The 19,659-nt window shown below is 44.6% G+C and overlaps 1 protein-coding gene across 5 annotated transcripts in view; it reads left to right on the forward strand.

Annotated features, from left to right (window-relative positions):
- LOC149151947 (SGNH hydrolase-type esterase superfamily protein) overlaps positions 1–19,659 on the forward strand; it is a 153,744-nt gene that overhangs the window by 83,473 nt on the left and 50,612 nt on the right. For all 5 annotated transcript variants that reach the window (XM_089439590.1, XM_089439589.1, XM_089439592.1 and 2 more), the window contains 3 exons: positions 10,948–11,088; positions 11,210–11,286; positions 11,385–11,531. In XM_089439590.1, coding sequence (XP_089295716.1) covers positions 10,948–11,088; positions 11,210–11,286; positions 11,385–11,531 — 365 coding nt within the window. The remainder of the gene's footprint in view (positions 1–10,947; positions 11,089–11,209; positions 11,287–11,384; positions 11,532–19,659) is intronic.

Consider the following 19,659-nt stretch of genomic DNA (forward strand, 5'->3'; position numbering starts at 1 on the left):
CATGGCCTTAGCAAAATATTACCTTTCAATCAAGTCAAAATCATTGATCAAGCATGTTAAGCTTTCATTACCATATTTTAAGGATTGGATTAGGTAGTTTGATCAAAATTGGGCAATGTTAACTAATATCCATGAAAACGCTGCCAATTAGGAACTGTTGAGCCATATTATTAAAAATCAGAGGGCTAGATACAATATGATATGGAATGGTGCACTTGGGCTTGTCCCAATGAACAAGCAAGAGCAACCCCAAGTGGGAAAATAGCTGAGTTGAATGCTGCCTAGCTGCTGCACCACTCTGCACTACGCTGCCCTGGTAAACTTTGACTTGCTGGAATGTGCCCAAATATTGTCGAGAAAATTATATCCTTTCATCCTTGGACTCCTTGGACAAAACCCAGAAAAACCTAGAAAAACCCAGTAGGGAATTTTGCTGGTTTTGATTTTGGATTTTCGGCCTCCTTGGAGCCTCTCCCCAACTTTTGCTGCCAAATTCGACTTGCAAGAAACAACCTGCAAATCCCTCTGTAAACACTTATGAAATGCTGGTTTTACCTGTGGTATCCAACTCCTTGCTCCCCGGATGGCTCTTGGCCAAGATTAACTGTTCTCCCAAGCCCCACGATATTGCGGCTACAGGCCTCTGCGCAATCCCGCTGCCCATAAATTTGTACAATTGACGCACTGGTCTAGTTGGCTACAAATCCCAGTGAAAATGTCCTCAACAAGTAGCCTCCTCAGCTCCGGGAACTCCCAGTAGCAATGAACCTCCTTGCTGTCTTCCAACTCCTCCTGCGTGTTTTTGGCTGCCCAGGAAATACGCAGTTCCCTCTCTGCTCCGTTGGCTGAAGTGTGTGATTGTGCTGAACTCCCTGAAACCCCTGTGGAACAACCTCCCTAGGGCGGGCACGGATGGTCCCCCGAAGAAGAGGTTGAATCTCCCGCGTGAGAGATTCGTGGCTAAACAGCTGGTAGACTCGCTAAGCAGCAGAGCGTACAAAAGAGTGTTTGTTTGCAAATGTTCAAGATGGTCGAAAATGAGCGCTGATCCACCTTTTATCACCTTGGGTCCCCTTAGCCTCGAGTGGGCCCTTCCATCCACCAATTCGATTCCCTCCAAGCTCATCGAAAGGCCAAGTTCGAATTTCTCATGTGGGCGGCTCCCACATTCCACTAGCTGCAAAATAAAGTCGAATTTCCCCTATAGTTCCTAAGTCTAAGTGTTAAGTCTAAGTGTGGGGTCCTCCTCCGAAGCCAAAAATGGTGCCAAAAATGTATAGTTGCACCTCGTGACTAATGTATTTGAGAAGGGACATGACAATCCTCCCCTCCCAAATGTTGCTTGCCCTCAAGCAACCTCAAAGTTGGGTGCTCACCTTCCCAGGTGGCATCCTCATTCGGGAAGTTCTTCCAGCGTACCAAGAACTGCCTGATGGTCCTGCTCCTCAGTCTCCTCTCCCTGCTCTCCAAAATGGCCTCTGGTTCTAACGACAAGTGGCCTTCATCATCCAGTGGGGTTAGATTATCTGCTGCCGTCACTTGTTATCCCAACACCTTCTTCGGGCGTGAGACATGAAACACGTTATGGATTCTACTCCCTGGAGGCAGCTCCAACTCATAAGCCACCTCCCCAACTCGCCTAGTCACCTGGTAGGGCCCATAGAAGCGTGGCTGTAGCTTCTCGACCCCCTTCTGTTTCAGCGTAGACTGCCTGTAAGGCTGCAGCCGGAGGTATACTAAGTCCCCCTCCTCAAAGTGCCTCTCTGTCCTGTGTCGGTCTGCATAAATTTTTTGTTGATTTTGGGCTGTCACTAAATTATCCTTGAGAGCCTTGAGGATATCTTGGCTCTCTTGGACCTAGTCTTTGGCCTTTGGGGCCTGGCTGTCTCCAAAAACAATATCAGCAAAAGTCAGTGCATCATATCCATAAAGGGCACGGAAAGGAGTCATACCGATAGACATGTGGTGCGTGGTGTTGTAGCAGTACTCGCCCAGGTGCAACCACCGAATCCACGTCCTCTGTTGACCTGTCACATAGTTCCTTAGGTACCCCTCCAACCACTGGTTGACCCTCTCTGTTTGGCCGTCTGTCTGAGGGTGATAACTAGTGCTAGGAGTGAGCTCCGTCCCAACCAACCTGAAGAGCTCCTGCCAAAATCCATCCATGAACCTGCTGTCTCTGTCGCTCATTATGTTCTTGGGGAGCCCATGTAGCTTGAAAACTTCTCGGAAGAACAACTTGGCAACCTGTGCAACCGTATACTTGGTGGGGATAGCGAAGAAGTGGGCAAATTTGGTCAACCTGTTGACCGCTGCATATAAGCAATCCTTTTCCTGTACTGTCGGGGGTCCAGTGATGAAATCCATCGAAATACTTTCCCATTTCCCCTCCAGAATGGGAACTGGCTATAGTAGTCCTGCCGGGTGAGTCAACTCCCCCTTGTTCCACTGGCAGGCCTCACACCCCCTACGTGTTGCAGCACATCCTCCTTGAGGCCCTTCCACGTGAACCTCTCCCTAACAGCCATATAAGTCTTTTGGAACCCTTGGTGTCCGGACAGTGGTGAACCATGAGTTGCCTAGAGTATCCTCTCCCTCAACTGCGAGTTGGTCGCTAAGTAAATTCGCCCCTTGTAATAGATGACCTCATCCATCACACAGTAACGCTCATCTGCATGTGTCCCCTCCAATACCTTGCATGCCCTCTTGTCCTTGGAGTACTCCACCAACAACTGAGTCCTCCAATTCTGGTAGATGCTCATGAGAGATAACCCAGTTGGTCTCCTAGATAGAGCATCGGCCGCCACATTGTGCTTCCCTCGCACACACTCGATGTCAAAATCATAGGCCTGCACCTTGCTGACCCATCTCTATTGCCCGTCGTTGAGGCCTTGTTGCCCCATGAAATGTGGAAGACTGTTGTGATCAGTCTTCACTCGGAGCTGGTTGCCCAGCAAGTAGTGGCGGAACTTGGCCAATGCATGGATAATGGCCAGCATCTCCTTGTCATAAATGGAATATGACAGCTCAAATGGTAAGAGATTTTGACTCTCGAAAGCTATGAGATGCCCCTCCTGTGACAACACTGCTCCAACTCCTACCCCAGATGCATCACACTCCATCGTGAATGGCTGGGAAAAGTCCGGGAGTGCCAAAACAGGGCAACTGCTCATCACCTCCTTGAGGCGATCAAAGGCAACTTGTGCTCCATCAGTCCATGCGAAGGCCTCCTTCTTGGTCAAGTCGGTCAAAGGTGCTGCCAACTGTGAGAACCCTTTGACAAACTTCCTGTAATAGGTGCAAATACCCAAGAAGCCTCTTAGCGTACTCACATATCGGGGTACTAGCCAATCCCGGATGGCACAAATCTTCTCTTCGTGAACTTCCACCCCATCTGCTCCAATGATATCCTTGAGATAAATCATTTCTGTCAATCCAAAATCGCATTTGGAGAGCTTGGCATAAAACTGCTGCTCCAGAATGCGTAATACCTCCTCCAAGTGTTGGAGGTGCTCCTCCCACGTCCGACTATAGATCAGGATGTCATCGAAGAACACTAGCACGAACCTCCTCAGTTGTCCCCAAAAGATATGGTTCATGCAAGACTGGAATGTGGCTGGAGCATTGGTCAACCCAAATGGCATGACCAGAAACTCAAAGTGCCCATAGTGGCATCGAAACGCTGTCTTCAGGATGTCCTGATCCCTCACTCTGATCTGGTGGTACCCTGAACGCAGATCAATCTTAGAGAAGTACTTGGCTCCTCTAAGCTCATCCATCAGCTCGTCAATGCAGGGAATAGGGTACTGGTTCTTAAGAGTCTTCCGGTTGAGGGCCCGATAGTCGATACACATTCGGAGGGTTCCATCCTTCTTCTTCACCAGCACTACTGAAGAAGCGAAAGGACTGGAACTTGGTCTAGTATGGCTCAACGCAAGCAACTCCTAGATGGCCTTCTCTATCTCGTCCTTATAGGCTGGGGTTCCTATAAGGAGTAGTCATAACTGCTTGTATACTCGACTCTAGCTCAATGGTGTGCTCAAGTCCTCTATCTGGTGGCTGCCCTGGTGTAATGTCCACGAACACTACCGCATACCTATCCAGTAAAGCTTGTATGTTTGCTGGTGGTGGTTGCGCCTATCGCCCAGCCTCTAAGATCCTCAACTCGACTGCCCATGAAATGTCCCCATGCTGGAGATCTGTGTCCATCCTGTGGGCCGAGATTGTCTGAGGTGGATAAGACTGTGTGGCTCTCAAGACCACTAGTTTGCCATCTGGCCCAATGAACTCCATCTCTGGTTTCCTCCAATCCGTCATGACTCGCCCAAGGGAATACAACCACTGGACACCCATCACCACGTTGGTGTCTGGCACATCGACCACAAAGAAGTGGTCCGTCATCGAGTAGTTCCCCATAACTACTGTCAAGGAGGGCACATATCTGGTGCACTGGATAGTACGGTCACCTGGCACTAGGACTGAGAAACCCTCAAACTCTGTTGTGGTGAGGCCCCTCCTCTGGACCAGTTGTGCATCTATGAAATTGTGGGTAGCCCCACTGTCCACCAGCACTGACACCCTCTGTCCCTATACAGTGCCTCTGATCCTGAGTGTCAAAAACTTAGGAATCCCGCATAAAGAAGCAAGGACTCCTCCTGCTGGGGCAAGAGATGCCCCTCCCTGTGGAGGTGGTGGTGGTGGCCCTCTGTTTGCTGGACTCTCTCCATCTGTCCCACCACAATCCTGCTCCACCTCATCCTCTTGGTCACTGTCAGAAAAGACCTCAATGTAATGTGCTCTACCTGCAGTGCACCTATGGCTAGGTGCCCAAGGCTCTCTGCATGTGAAGCACAGCTTCCTCCTTCGGAGGTCCTTCCGTGTCTCCTCATCTAACTGCCCCCTCCCCTGTGTGGTCCTCAGTGGTGGGGGTCTAGTCTCATGCCCCTTCTGTGGGAAAGGGGTTTGTGCAGGAAATGGTGCTCTAGTCTCGGGGATGGCCCCCTGCAGATCTATGACACAAATAATCGCTTCCTGCAGTGTGGAGGGTTTGCGTGACTTCACCAATACACCCTCCTTGCCTCGGATAGATCCAGGACCATTATTGACACATGCAAAAAATCTGAGAAGTACTGCTCTGGGTTGCCTATTTGGCGCAATTGTGTCAGCTCTCTAAAAGAAGCCTTCGGATCCCTATGATCAAATCGCTCCACCACCCTCCAGGTGAAGTCCTCATAGGAAACTATCTGGGCATGCCCCAAAGTGGTTAGACAATGAAACCACCAATCATGGGCTTCCCCCTCCAAGTGCAGCGTTGCCATCTTAATGGCTTCCTGCTTCCTCATCTGGTTGGGTTGAAAGTATGTGTCCATCTTTTCAACCCAAGCCCTGGCCGTGCCATCAAAAGTAGGGAAGTACATCATCCCTATAGTTCTCTGCAGCTCATATTTTTGGGTCCTTTGTCCTCTATACCCCTTGTTCTTCTCACTCTGCTTGAGCTTGCAGTAATCTCTGAAGGAGAGGGCTTCTTTGAAGTCTTCGTCCATAGTCTGCCACTCTCTGAAATAATCCCCCATCTGAGGAGTGTTTTCTTCCCTTGCTGGCTTGATTTGTGCCACTAGCACAAAAGAAGGTAGTGTAGCTCGAGTTGGCACAGTAACTAAAGTGCGCTGCGCTGCTAGTGAGGGGTGATCGAAAAGCTGAGAGGCCTCGGAAGTTTCTCCACATAGAAACCTTCTAGGGCATGGCCCTGTCTCTATTCTGTGACTTGATCTCCTCCAGCATGTCTTTCTGCCCCTTGGCTAAGTCACTTAAGGCCCTCAGGAGGCTGTCGAAAGCCATCTCCTCCTTGCTCTTGGGCTCTATCATTTCCTCTTCTCCGACCACTGCTTTCCCTCTTTCCTCCGTATTTGGCGTAATTTCTAACTCCCTTTCTCTGCTCCTGTACCTCTGCCTACGGTAGGTGATGTTCTGCTGGTCCCCTTCTCTCATAGGAAACAAACCCCACATCTGAGCCAAGAACTAGGCTCTGATACCACTATAATGTTCCTAAGTAGGAATGTGAGTGATATTAAGCAAATAAATAGTGTAGTAGCATATAAAAATAAAAACACACATTAGACATCCATGAAAACGCTGCCAATCAGGAACTGCTAAGCCATATTATTAAAAATCAGAGGGCTAGATACAATATGAAATGGAATGGTGCACCTGGGCTTGTCCTAATGAACAAGCAAGACCAACCCCAGGTGGGAAAATAGTTGAGCTGAAGGCTGCCCAGCTACTGCACCACTCTGCACTGTGCTGCCCCAGTAAACCGTTGCCTTGCTGAACTTTGACCTGCTGGAATGTGCCCAAAAACTGCCCAGAAAATTATATCCTTTCAGCCCCGAACTCCTTGGACAAAACCCAGAAAAACCCAGAAGGGAATTTCGTTGGTTTTGACTTTGGATTTTCGGCCTCCTTGGAGCCTCTCCCCAACTTCTGCTGCCAAATTTGACTTGCAGGAAACAACCTGCAAATCCCTCTGTAAACACTTCTGAAATGCTGGTTTTACTTGTGCTATCCAACTCCTTACTCCCCGGATGGCTCTTGGCCAAGATTAACTTCTCTCCCAAGCCCCACGAAATTGCTGCTACAGGCCTTTGCGCAATCCCTCTGCCCAGAAATTCGTACAACTGATGCACTGGTCTAGCTGGCTGCAAATCCCAACGAAAATGTCCTCAACCAGCAACCTCCTCAGCTCCAAAAACTCCTAGCAAGCATTGAACCTTCTTGCTGGCTTCCAACTCCTCCTGCGTGTTTCTGGTTGCCCAGGAAATACCCAGTTCCCTCTTTGTGTTGTTGGCTGAAGTGTGACTGCGTTGAAATCCCTGAAACTCCTGTGGAACAACCTCTCTAGGGCGGACACGAATGGTCCCCCAAAGAAGAGGTTGAATCTCCCGCGTGAGAGATTCGTGGCTAAACAACCAGTAGACTCGCTAAGCAACAGAGCATACAAAAGAGTGTTTGTTTGCAAATGTTCAAGATGGTAAAAAATGAGAGCTGATCGTCTGCCCAATCCCTCTGCCTAGAATTCGTACAACTGATGCCTTGGTTTAGCTGGCTGCAAATCCCACCGAAAATGTCCTCAACAAGTAGCCTCCTCAGCGCCCGAAACTCCCAGCAAGCAATGAACCTCCTCGCTGGCTTCCAACTCCTCCTGTGCGTTTCTTGCTGCCTAGGAAATACGCAGTCCCCTCTCTGCACCATTGGCTGAAGTGTGTGACTGCGCTGAAATCCCTGAAACTCTTGTGGAATAGCTTCCCTTGGGCAGGCACGGATGCTCCCTCGAAGAAGAGGTTGAATCTCTCGCATGAGACATTCGTGGCTAAACAGCCGGTAGACTCGCTAAGCAGCAGAGCGTACAAAAGAGTGTTTGTTTGCAAATGTTCAAGATGGTCGAAAATGAGAGTTGATCCTCCTTTTATCACCTTGGGTCCCCTTAGCCTCAAGTGGGCCCCTCCATCCACCCATTTGATTCCCTCCAAGCTCATTGAATGACCAAGTTCGAATTTCTCATGTGGGTGGCCCCCACATTCTACTAGCTGCAAAATAAAGTCGAATTTCCCCTATAGTTCCTAAGTTTAAGTGTGGGGTCCTCCTCCTAAACCAAAAATGGGGCCAAAAATGTATAGCTGCACCCTGTGACACTAGACAAGAGGAAGAGAATCTAGATTCTAGATGGTTGATGCTCGAATAATTAATCATTGATGTCAGTGAAACAGGAATCGGCGATTAATCGGCAAAATCGCGATTCGGACTCGGCTCGGCCATGAAACGATTCGAACTGAATCTTTGCGAGTCGGCTCGGACATCAAACCCTAGAAACCACAGAAACCTTAGCACCTGCTTCTCCATTTTTGTTTCCTTCCGGAATTTCGTCTGATCTGGGGATATTTAAAATGGGTATTTCGGGATTACTGTTCTCTGACCGCTTGGCCTTTCCTCTATAATTTTTCCGTTCGGGTTCCGGTTTTGGGGTTTTGATCTGTGGTTCTTCAAGGATTTCGCCGCAGCCGACTCTGATGTCGCCACCGGTGAGGGAAATCGGGGCGAACGGTCCAATGGCGAGTGACAAGCCGATCCATGTCAGTAAGATCTGCCAAATGCCGGGTAAAAGGCAGCCGTAACTGAAGATTAAGATTCCTGTTGCTATGCAAAATGCTGCGTGTTTTCTGTCGATTGAAGCAGATTGTTGGGGAGCGGGTATGGAGGATGCCTGCAACTGAAAACGTGGCCTTGGGTCTTCGTCGTAGTAATCCATATCTAAACTGAAATATTAGACGAGCATGTTAATATATCACTGATTGATCCGAGCAAATGCACTGGTTTTAAATCAGCGGGGAGTCGCTTTGGCAGATTAGAGACCTTAATGAGCGATAGTTTTAAATTCAACAGATTTTTTCAGAACTGCGTGGGTTCGCTTTGGCAGATCAACGACCTCACTGAGTGATAGTTTTAAATTCAATAGATTTTTTCAGGACTACTTGTTCATAGGTAAACGTAAGTATCTGAATCGGAATCCAAGATGGCGCTGAGTCGAGAGGGCTCAGCCTTTAAGGGAGCTGGCGCTGACCTCCGAGGGCAGACCATCTTTGAATTTGAAGAACTAACAGGTTATTATACGTACGCGAAGTGTAGTTCATATGGGAGATCTAAAGCCATCTGGCTATTCGAGCATTGTCTATCATATGTATATGTGTCGTGTTGAAAAAATAAAAAGACCATGAGGTTAGGTTAGCTTTCACTCATGTTATTATTATTCAATAGTATTATGCACGATTTATTTTTTTAAAGCTTCGTCAATATATTTTTATTTATAGCTAGAGATACTACACGGTGAGCTTTTCATATTAAAAACAAAACAAATAGTTTGGGAAATCATGTATTCAATGAGGGATAACCACGAGACACCATTATTAATTTATTATAAGAAGTCAAAAATTATCAAAGTGAGATTACTCTAAGATTATGCAAAATAAGGCAATTATAGCAGAAATGTTTGCAAATAAACCGCCTCTATTTGGCTCTGAAACAAACCCACTCAAAAGTGCAAAAATGTGCTCCATAGTAGCATTTCATAAACCCATTAACTTTGTTGAACTCACAAATGCAAGAAAACAGTCTAATAACAGATGTTACAAAACCCTCAATCTTAAACCAAGCATGTAGTGCTTCAGGTTGTGAACTCAGTGCTTTGGATCATGTTTGGACTCATAACATATATGAGATACTTATTTATTCATGACATTTTGGACATCTATTGATATTATGCATTGTTTGGACATGCCTTTACCCAATATTAATGAAAAACGGTTTTTTTAATTCAATATATGTGTATATTTTTATTTAATGAATTCAACGATTTTTTGCCGATTTTTTCCCGATCCGATTAAAACTCTTCGCTCTTTTGCCTCGCCGATTTATTGCCGATTCCGAGTCTGGTAACATTGATTGATGTACAATGGATGCCATATCTATCTTGATTTATGTGGGACCACCCACACTTCACAAAGGCCTTAGCAGCATAGCCAGTCCAGATTTCCCACCAACAGTCAGTGGAGATCATCTTGACTCCAGCAATGTGCCTCCTCCTCCAAACAACAACGCAACATGTCATCCGACTCTTCTTTTGGTGCTTTTTTATGCAGTCCTATATCTTGAGCTTCCTCCATTCAGCCTTGGATGCTAGCAGAGATAGATTCAGATCCAACAGATTGTGATACATATTGCTCATTACCTATTTCCATTTTCCATATCCTGGATCTGCCTATATTGTACATCTTTCTCTAATAATGACGTCCAGCTATGGAGTCTAGATATTGTTTCCACATGCTATAGAGTAGATCCATCTTCTTGTTTTCTGCATTCTATTTTTTATAGAAGCCCTGCTTCAATGCTCCTACTTTGTATCAACATCATTGTACCCAGCAGACCCTTTGACCTACTTTAGTGGTCACTTGTTGGACATTAATAATATCTATCTATCTATATATCTATTGCAAGGACATTATAACTCAGCCCATGTGGCTTGATGTCTGTCAAATAAACCAGCTCACTATATCATGTTCATGATTTAATATAATATAATCCAAGGGTTAAAACCAGAAAATAAGCTATAGTTTGAGTTGAGGCTGAATGCTTAATTGCTATGGCACTACTATCTCATTCAGGTGAATAGTGTAAGTTTCTGATGGACATTAGAGTCACCTACAAGCCCTTGTAAGCATGTGCATACTGCTTGATAAGCCCTAGTCAAGCACATTTTTTTTTGCAAGTATTTGAAAAACCTTTGAGTTCTTCCTATGTGTGGTTTGATCTTGATTGGTTATATATTGCCAATGATACACCGCTCCCTTCCTGTTCCCATGGCCAGCAATTGGCATTACCTTGTGCCATATCAACCCTTGCCTGTTAGCATTAATTCCCCAACATGTACATTTGCATTTTCTTATTCTTAGCTAACGGCCTAACAAGTGCTTGTTGTGTATGGTTTCTATAAGTAACTAGCAGTTTATCTCTTAGTAACTATGCGACCTTGAGAAGTACACCCTATTAAAATTTAGTTGGTCATTTGTGATATTGACATTTCCGACTATTTTTTGTTTTCCATGTGATCTTCCTTTCACATGTTTTGTTGCAGCCATGTACAATCTAGGAAGCACATGTTAGATGGAAATGGTTGTGTAAAAAGTAGTTATAAGTTTTTACTTTCTTTTCTCTGATTTTCTCAAATGTTCATATTCTATTCTTTGCTCAGCAACATTAAAATACCAGATGGTTTAGAGAATCTGGATGTGATGGAGATGGCAAGTACCTCTACTGCTTTTTCTTGTATACCTGTAACTGATATAGGTGTTAGTGTTGTATCTGGTCATGTTTATTGCATTAATGAATTATCTTATGCAGGGTGATAGTCAACAGCCCTCATTAATTATTGTGTACTTTGGTGGAAATGATTCTACGGGGCCCCACCCATCAGGCTTAGGTCCTCATGTACCTCTTTCTGAATACATTGACAACATGAGAAAAATAGCAACTTATCTTAAGGTAAAATTGTTTGATTTAGATTCTGCATTCTGATTTCCTTTTTCGGTATTGTATTTTGGCAAGATTTTTGATGATCATCAGTTTCAAAGATTCTAAGCTAAGTGTGGGGAGAATAAATCAGGCCCTCTCAGAATCAACACGGCTAATTTTTTTAAGTTGCCCACCTGTTAATGAGGATATGCTGAATACTGATTCAAGGTATTTGTTATTATGTGAAGGGTTCATCTTAGTCAGTTATAAACATTGTGCGTTTTTTCCTTTCTGTTTAAGATTCTAATTTTTGGATAACTCAGCAGAATTCTTAGCACTATTGTACGGACCAATGAAGTAAGTCGACATTATTCTGAAGCCTGTATAGAGCTCTGCAAGGAGATGGGTCTGAAAGTTGTCGATCTTTGGTCAGCTCTTCAAACAAGGCCAGATTGGCGAACATCCTGCTTCACGTGAGTTCCTAAGAGATTAATTCTTTGGCTGTGCTTCTTTCCATGTTTTTCTGTTATTTGTTTATCTCGAGGCTGGTTTTATTTTCATCCCCTAACAATACTGCACTGGGTTGGTCAATTGTCAAACATATGCTACTGAACATATTTTGACTGTGTTTTCCAAATGTTTGCATTGACAAATATCTCATACATGGAAATCACAGATAGACCAGCTAATCCTCTTTTCTGTTCCTTGAATGTCAAGCATTTGTGCCAACGGTATTGTATTTTGGTGCTTGGAGTTCTTTCAATTTGTTAGGCACACTTGATGGTGTGCTTCCAGTACCTCATTTTGCTCTATTCTGGATTGCCTCTGCTATGAGTTTCTTGTCTTGTTCCTTCTCAGTCTCCAATGTCTAATGGATTGCAGTTGTTACTTCAACACCTAATTCCTGCAAAAAATGATCTATTAACAATAAATTTTCCAAACAAAGATCCCCTTCACACTCAAGGCAGCTCTGTGGGTAATACACTCTTTTCTGTTTGGATGTTAATCTTTTGAACTTATTTTATCGTGGAATGTCAACAGGCTTGTTGGTTTTCTTCTAAACGTGGCTGTGATCTCACCATGACCAGGTGAAAATAATTGCATTTTGCAAGAGCTTGTTAACTAGCTACAAACGTCAGAGAAACAAGGCAAGTGACAAGGATCTTCGTATTAAGGAGTACAAATTTTATTGCATACAAAAATTATCATTTACAAGTTTTTTCCTCTTTCAAATATTCTCCTTGAGGCAAGTTGCCTCAAATGAAAGTGATGTCCAAATGACAGCTTTCTTCAAAAATCTACCTTTCATCGCAATTGCCAAGCTCAACTTCAAATTTGGTTCCATATGGAAAAAATTCAACTCGGAAAAATCCAATATGGAAAAAGGTCTTGATTATACATTTTATAAATACAAGGTCCATGAGACAATGAAATATTAAAATTAAAAGGAAAAGGTTAAGTGAGAGGTAAATGAATAGAGAATGCAAAGTGGCAATCATGAGTCCAATCACAGTACATGCAGGGCATTCTAGAAGTAAATTTATTGGCCTTGTCAGCAACCAAGAATATGACCAATTTGCCAGGGTTGCTACACCACCAGCCAATCCTTGATATTTAATGGGAAGTAATTGGATTCTGTGATAAGGCAGGCACCACATCAGTTTAATGTCTTGAAGATGAAACCAGTCAATAGGAAATACGACAACAAAATATTTACTATGCAATATGAAGTTTGAACAAACACTTCGAGTGAAATATGTGGATTTCTGATTATCCGAGATACAAGGATTGGTAGTAGGTACAGTGATGGAGATTTCCAAGGCCTGGGTACAGAAATTTGGACTATGAAATGTGGTAAGTCCAAACTCACAGATGCCGGTGGGAGTTGTAATATCCCCAATTGTTAAAATTGGCAACTAGGGCCAAACTCCATGTGGGTCATCTTATTAATGGATGCTGATATTTTTCTTGGATCCCTCTCATCGAGAGGTGTAGGATTGATCTAAAGATCATCCGATTTTGATAAGTATTCATGGAGATATGAATTTATTTGTGTTATGGGACAATTCGTCAAGGTCGGCCAGCAACCAAATAAACCCCACTTGTGCTCAACGTTTTAGTATAAATAGAGGTGGCCTTCAAGTCATTTCAACACACTTGGGATCTCTTCCTCTCTACTTGTCTTTGGGTTTTAGTAGGAGGAGAGATCCTAAGGGATAACGTTGCTCTAATCCAGAGGGCAAAAGCTAGAACTGCTGGGAACTGCCGGAATTGCCGATACTGTCAGAACTGTCGGGAATAGCCGGAACTGCCGGGAACAACCGGAACTGCTGGAACAGCTGCGAAAGCTGACGTAGAGGGCAGAAGATGGAACTGCTAGGAAAAGCCGGGAAAGCTAACGCAGAGGGCAGAAGCCGGAACTGCCGGGCAAAGCCGGAACTGCTAGAATTGCCGGGAACAGCCGGAACTGTCGGAACAGTTGGGAAAGCTGACGCAGAGGGTAGAACTGGAATTGTCGGGAACTGCTGGGAAAAGCCGGAACTGCTAGAATTGTCGGGAATAGTCGGAACTGCCGGAACTGCTGGGAATTGCCGGAATTGCTGGAACTGCCGGAATTGTCGGAACTGCCGGGAATAGCCGGAATTGTCGGAACTGCCGGGAATAGCCGGAACTGCCAGGAAAACAGTCGGAACTGCCGGAACAGTCGGGAAAGTTGACGCAGAGGGCAAAAGCCGAAACTGCCGGAACTGCTGGGAATAGCCGGAATTGTTGGAACTGCCGGAACTGTTGGGAACATCTGAAATTGCCGAAACTGCCGAAACAACCAGAGCATCTGTCTCCGAAGGAGAGCAGCATGCAAGGGACAACTAACTAACATTGGGACATTTGTATGGTACTTAGCAGCAAATACACCAAACATGCAATGTTACAGCTAGCATGCAAGGGACAACAAAAAACATGCTAGGGACAACAAGCAAGCAAGATGCAGCTAGCACATAGGTTAGTATGGCAACATGGTGTAGCAATGGCACATAATGTAGTACAATGATGGGTACAGTCATGATTAATGAAGCATGATGAGATGCAGCATAGTGATGATGGGTGCAATATGGTGTAGCATGGTGCAACATGATGACGAAATGTAGCACAACGATAGGTGAAGGAGTCACCTTGGAGAATCATTTGAAGCCGCATTTTTTCAACTGATCTCATGTATCATCTTCTTAGAGATGATCTCTGCTCTTATCTAGATAAGTCAAAGTGTTGACTTCTTTTAAAACGTACTATCTCTCTCTCTCTCTCTGCTGAATTATTGAAGAACATATAAGAAGAATTGATCAAGGGTTTCCCCACATTGGGGTTTGTCTCTGGCTAGTGCCACATCTTGTGTCCTCTTGTCTTGGCTTGTCTTCTGCGATGTATGTTTATGTTCTTTCTATAGTTTACTTTAATGTTGATGTGATTGTTAATCTGGAAAAGATATTGAGCTAACTGTGAAAATTGAAATAAATTGCTCTAAGCATAGAACATACCTAAAATTAACATGGTACCAGAGCTGAGGTGAAGACAATGTCCAAGCAAGAGTGAAAGAGCAATCACCGAAGACAGTTGGGAAAGGAAAAAAAAGGATCAATGGAATCCTCATCCCTCTTCAAATTCACCAAGGGTGAAGTCGAAGTAGAGAATATTATCAGAATGGCGCAACGGAAGTTTCTGATGGCGTACCTAAAGATCATTTAATTGGGAAATCCGGATCTAAGGGTGGAAGGAAAGGCAGATGCCTTGGTTGCAATAAGTTTGGCCATTATGTGAAGGAGTGTCCGAATGGTAGAGACACATCTCTTGATGAAGATAACAATGATTCCAGGGATATCTTCAATGATCAAATGAATGACAGGTAATGCAGGTCATCAAGGAAATGGCCGACTCTTCAAAGAAAGCAAGGAACCCCAGTTATGAGGAATCAAATGTTGTTTTTGATAAGATAAAGAAGCATTATCTTGTATTGGCCCTCTCCTTCAGATTCTTTGGGAATCTGGCTTATTGATGGTAGTGCTTCAAGGCACTTCATCAGATAGTAGGGTGCACTCTCTAATTTGGTAGAGATGGAAACAATCGTGGGATTATACTTGGAGTCGATGCTACCTATCCTGGAAAGGGTGTAGGGAATGTTACCCCTCAATTGAATGAGGGTAACTCGATTCATTTATAGAATCTCTTTTATGTACCTGATCGCAAGAAGAACCTGGTGTCCATTTCGGCAATGGAAGTCAAAGGTTATAGGGTGGCACTCATCGATAGAAAGGTATGTGTTTGAAAATCGAATTTTCAAAGATGTTTTTGAGTTCAGGGTTGTATCAAGTTGCAGGAAGTCCACTGGGGACTATGTCCATTAACACATAGCACCAGAGGTCTATGAGTCAGATGGTGACAGGGATGCCTGAATTCAAAAAGAGCATGAAAGCACATGTCTGAGATGTACCGAAGGAAAATCTTACAAGGGGACCATTCCCCTCATGTAGCAGGTCCACAGGTTTGGAACAACCCGAGGGGTTTGAGATTCATGATCAGGAATCTCACGTATGCAAGTGGAAGAAAGACCTCTATTGCTTGAAGCAAAATTCCCCGGGCGTAGTGTGAGAGGATTGATAGCTGTCAGATGAAGCTGAGATTCACTAAGAGTGAAGCCGATCCAAACCATTGTTTGAAGGTTGTGGATGATAGACCTCTCATACCAGCACCTTTTGAGGACGACCTATTTCAAACAGGTGCTGACCCTCTCACTTGCAGAGGTAAGAGGGAGTTGGATTCCGGATGTGGAATGGTAAACTGCAAACTTGTGACTACCTCGAGGATCTTAACTTTCAGAAGTTATATGGTGATGATGCCGGACCAGATTTGGGAAATGCCTTTGAGTTCCATAAACTCATTTGCATTGATGTTCTTGGTGAACTTCTGTCCGGACATATGTTTTGCAGTTAGCATGGTGAGCTCATATTTGGTTGAGCCTCACTAGATTGGTGCTAAGAATCTTCTGAGATATCTTCGGGGCACAATCTCTCATGGATTGAGATACACTGTCGGAAATATGAAGCTGCATGATTATTTGAATGCTGACTAGGCAGGCAGTGTGGAGGATCACTAGAGCACTTCTCAACGCTGGTTTTCTTTGGGTTCTGCTTCGATATCATGGATAAGCAGGAAGTAGAAGTCGGTTGCTATAAGCACCACCGAGACCGAATACATAGCTACGAGTATGATCTCGTATGAAGTTGCCTAGTTATGGAAGCTCTTCAATGAGCTATTTGTACACATGATGAATACCACTGTGATTCTCTATGACAACCAGAGGGGGGATTCGATTATTGAGGAATCTCGTATTTGATGATTGCTCTAGCAGATAGACATCAGATACTGCCTTATCTGGGATATGGTAAGTCGATGAGCAAGGAGGCTCCATTGCATTGACATTGATGTACAGGTCGCAGACATTTTGTCAAAGCCCTGGGGAAAGGTCAAATTTGTGACTTTCCCGAACGACTTGGAGTCGTTGAGAGACCTTCTTATAAGGGTCCTGCATTTTGCTTGCATTGAGCTTTAGGAGCTTTGGGGGGTCTTGGGGTACTTACTAGAGCAACATACGACCATAAGGCGACTCACCCTCCCCTGGTGGTGCGCTATGTACAGGATGTCAGGTTCAACCTTCCCCTGTGATACCTCGTGGCGACTGTGGAACAAGATGATTAGTTCCCCTGTGGGCCGGGATGATTAGTTCTCCCGTGGCAACTGTGGAACAGGATGATTAGTTCTCCTGTGGGCCGGGATGATTAGTTCTCCCATGGCAACTGTGAAACAGGATGATTAGTTCTCCTGTGCTTCGGGATGATTAGTTCTCTTGTGGCAACTGTGAAACAGGATGATTAGTTCTCCTATGGGTTGGGATGATTAGTTCTCCCATGGCAACTGTGAAACAGGATGATTAGTTCTCCTGTGGGCCGAGATGATTAGTTCTCTCGTGGCAACTTTGGGGCAAGATGATTCGTTCTCCTATGGACAGGATGATTAGTTCTCCTATCGAGGCATCCTACCCATGTAGTCTGGGACTCATGGCAAGTACCTCTCATCTGATCAATGAGAAGGGAAATGGGGTTAGGGACCATAGTAGTACTATCGATGGACGCTTCGATGTATCTACCGTACTCCCTATGCTAGGATGACCTACATTGTTCTGGGATCGATGAAACTGATCTGGGATCAGTATGAGTGGTTTGAGACACTCTCTTGTGATATTGATCTGGGATCAATAAAATTGACTTCGGGTCAGTAAGAGTGATGTGACACACTCTCTTCAGATGAAACTGACTTCGGGTTAGTAGAGAATGGTATGAGACATTCTCGATCAATTCTTCTTCTTCATGGTTCAACAGAGCAGAGCAGAGCAGTGCAGGGCACTGATGGCAGAGATAGTACAGTTGGACATATGGATCAACGGATGGAGTTCTCCCTAATTGAGAGGGTGTGTTAAAATTGGCAACTAGGGCCAAACTCCATGTGGGTCATCTTATTAATGGAAGCTGATATTTTTCTTGGATCCTTCTCATCGAGAGGTGTAGGATTGATCTAAAGATCATCCGATTTTGATAAGTATTCATGGAGATATGAATTTATTTGTGTTATGGGACAATTCGTCAAGGTCGGCCAACAATCAAATAAACCCCACTTGTGCTCAACGTTTTAGTATAAATAGAGGTGGCCTTCAAGTCATTTCAACACACTTGGGATCTCTTCCTCTCTACTTGTCTTTGGGTTTTAGTAGGAGGAGAGATCCTAAGGGATAACGCTGCCCTAATCCAGAGGGTAGAAGCCGGAATTGCTGGGAATAGCCGGAATTGCCGGAACTGTCGGAACTGCCGAGAATAGCTGGAACTGCTGGGAAAAGACGGAATTGTCGGGAACAACTGTAACTGTCGAAACAACCGGGAAAGCTGCTGTAGAGGGCAGAAGTCGAAAATGTCGGAACAACCGGGAAAGCTGACGCAGAGGGCAGAATTCGGAACTGTCGGGAGCTGCCGGAACTACCGAGAATAGCCGGAACTGCCAAGAACTGCCGAAATTGCTCGGAATAGCTGGAATTGCTGGAATTGCCGGAACTGCCGGGAATAGCCGGAATTGTCGGAACTGCCGGGAACTGTTGGAACTACCGGGAATAGCCGGAATTGCCGGAATTGTTGGAATTGCCAGAACAACAGGAACTGCCAGAACAACGCGGAACGTTGACGTAGAGGGCAGAAGCCGAAACTACCAGGAACTGTTGGGAAAAGCCGGAATTGCTGGGAATATTCAGAATTGTCGGAACTGCCTGGAACATCCAAAATTGCCAAAACTGCCATAACAACCAGAGCATCTGTCTCCGAAGGAGAACAGCATGCAAGGGACAACTAATTAACATTGGGACAATTGTATGGTACGTAGTAGCAAATACACCAAGCATGCAATGTTACAACTAGCATGCAAGGGACAACTAGCATACAACAACAAGCATGCTAGGGACAACAAGCAAGCAAGGGACAACAAGCAAGCAAGATGCAACCATCACATAGGTCAGTATGGAAACATGGTGCAACAATGGCACATAATGTAGTACAATGATGGGTACAGTCATGATTAATGAAGCATGATGAGGTGCAACATAGTGATGATGGATGCAGCATGGCGCAACATGGTGAGGTGCATCATGATGACAAAATGCAACACAAAGATAGGTGAAGGAGTCACCTTGGAGAATCATTTGAAGCCGCATGTCTTCAACTGATCTCATGGATAATCTTCTTAGAGATGATCTCTGCTCTTATCTAGATAAGTCAAAGTGTTGACTTCTGTTGTAAACGTACTATCTCTCTCTCTCTCTGTTGAACTATTGAAGAACATATAAGAAGAATTGATCAAGGGTTTCCCCACATTGGGGTTTGTTCATGGCTAGCGCCAGATCTTGTGTCCTCTTGTCTTGGCTTGTCTTCTGTGATTTATGTTTATGTTCTATCTGCAGTTTACTTTAATGCTGATGTGATTGCTAATCTGGAAAAGACATTGAGCTAACTGTGAAAATTGAAATAAATTGCTCTAAGCATAGAACATACCTAAAATTAACACCAATTTTCCTAAGCCACTTAGGAAATATTACACTTATTGACAAATTTGGAATTAGCAACAATTTTGGGTATTTTGACTTAGGAGAGGGAGAAAATCGAATTCTTAGTGGGTTGTGGGGGCCACACACAAAGGGAATACACACTTCCTTAGGAAAACGAACAGTGGAGAGAGAAGGAAGGTGTACTAGTGGAGAATGGGGCCCATGAGGGAAGGAAGAGGACATCAAGCATAAATGGAAGAGAAGGGACCATCATTTGGTAGCTTTTATCAATCTGAAAATTATACCACTGTTTGCTTGAGCTGTTGAGCCAACTCAACATTGTGTTGTTTAGCACACTAGGTTTCTGAGGGGATATCTCAACTCCTTCGGTGGACTTTGAGTGCCACCCTAGAGGAGCCTTTGCTTTATTGTGGAGTTGTTTGGGAGGTAATTCTACAGGTTAATTTGCG

Source organism: Pinus tabuliformis, chromosome 9, assembly GCF_031772625.1.
Source record: "Pinus tabuliformis cultivar Carrire ecotype Pingquan chromosome 9, CPIR1, whole genome shotgun sequence".
In the NCBI taxonomy this organism is placed as follows: domain Eukaryota; kingdom Viridiplantae; phylum Streptophyta; class Pinopsida; order Pinales; family Pinaceae; genus Pinus; species Pinus tabuliformis.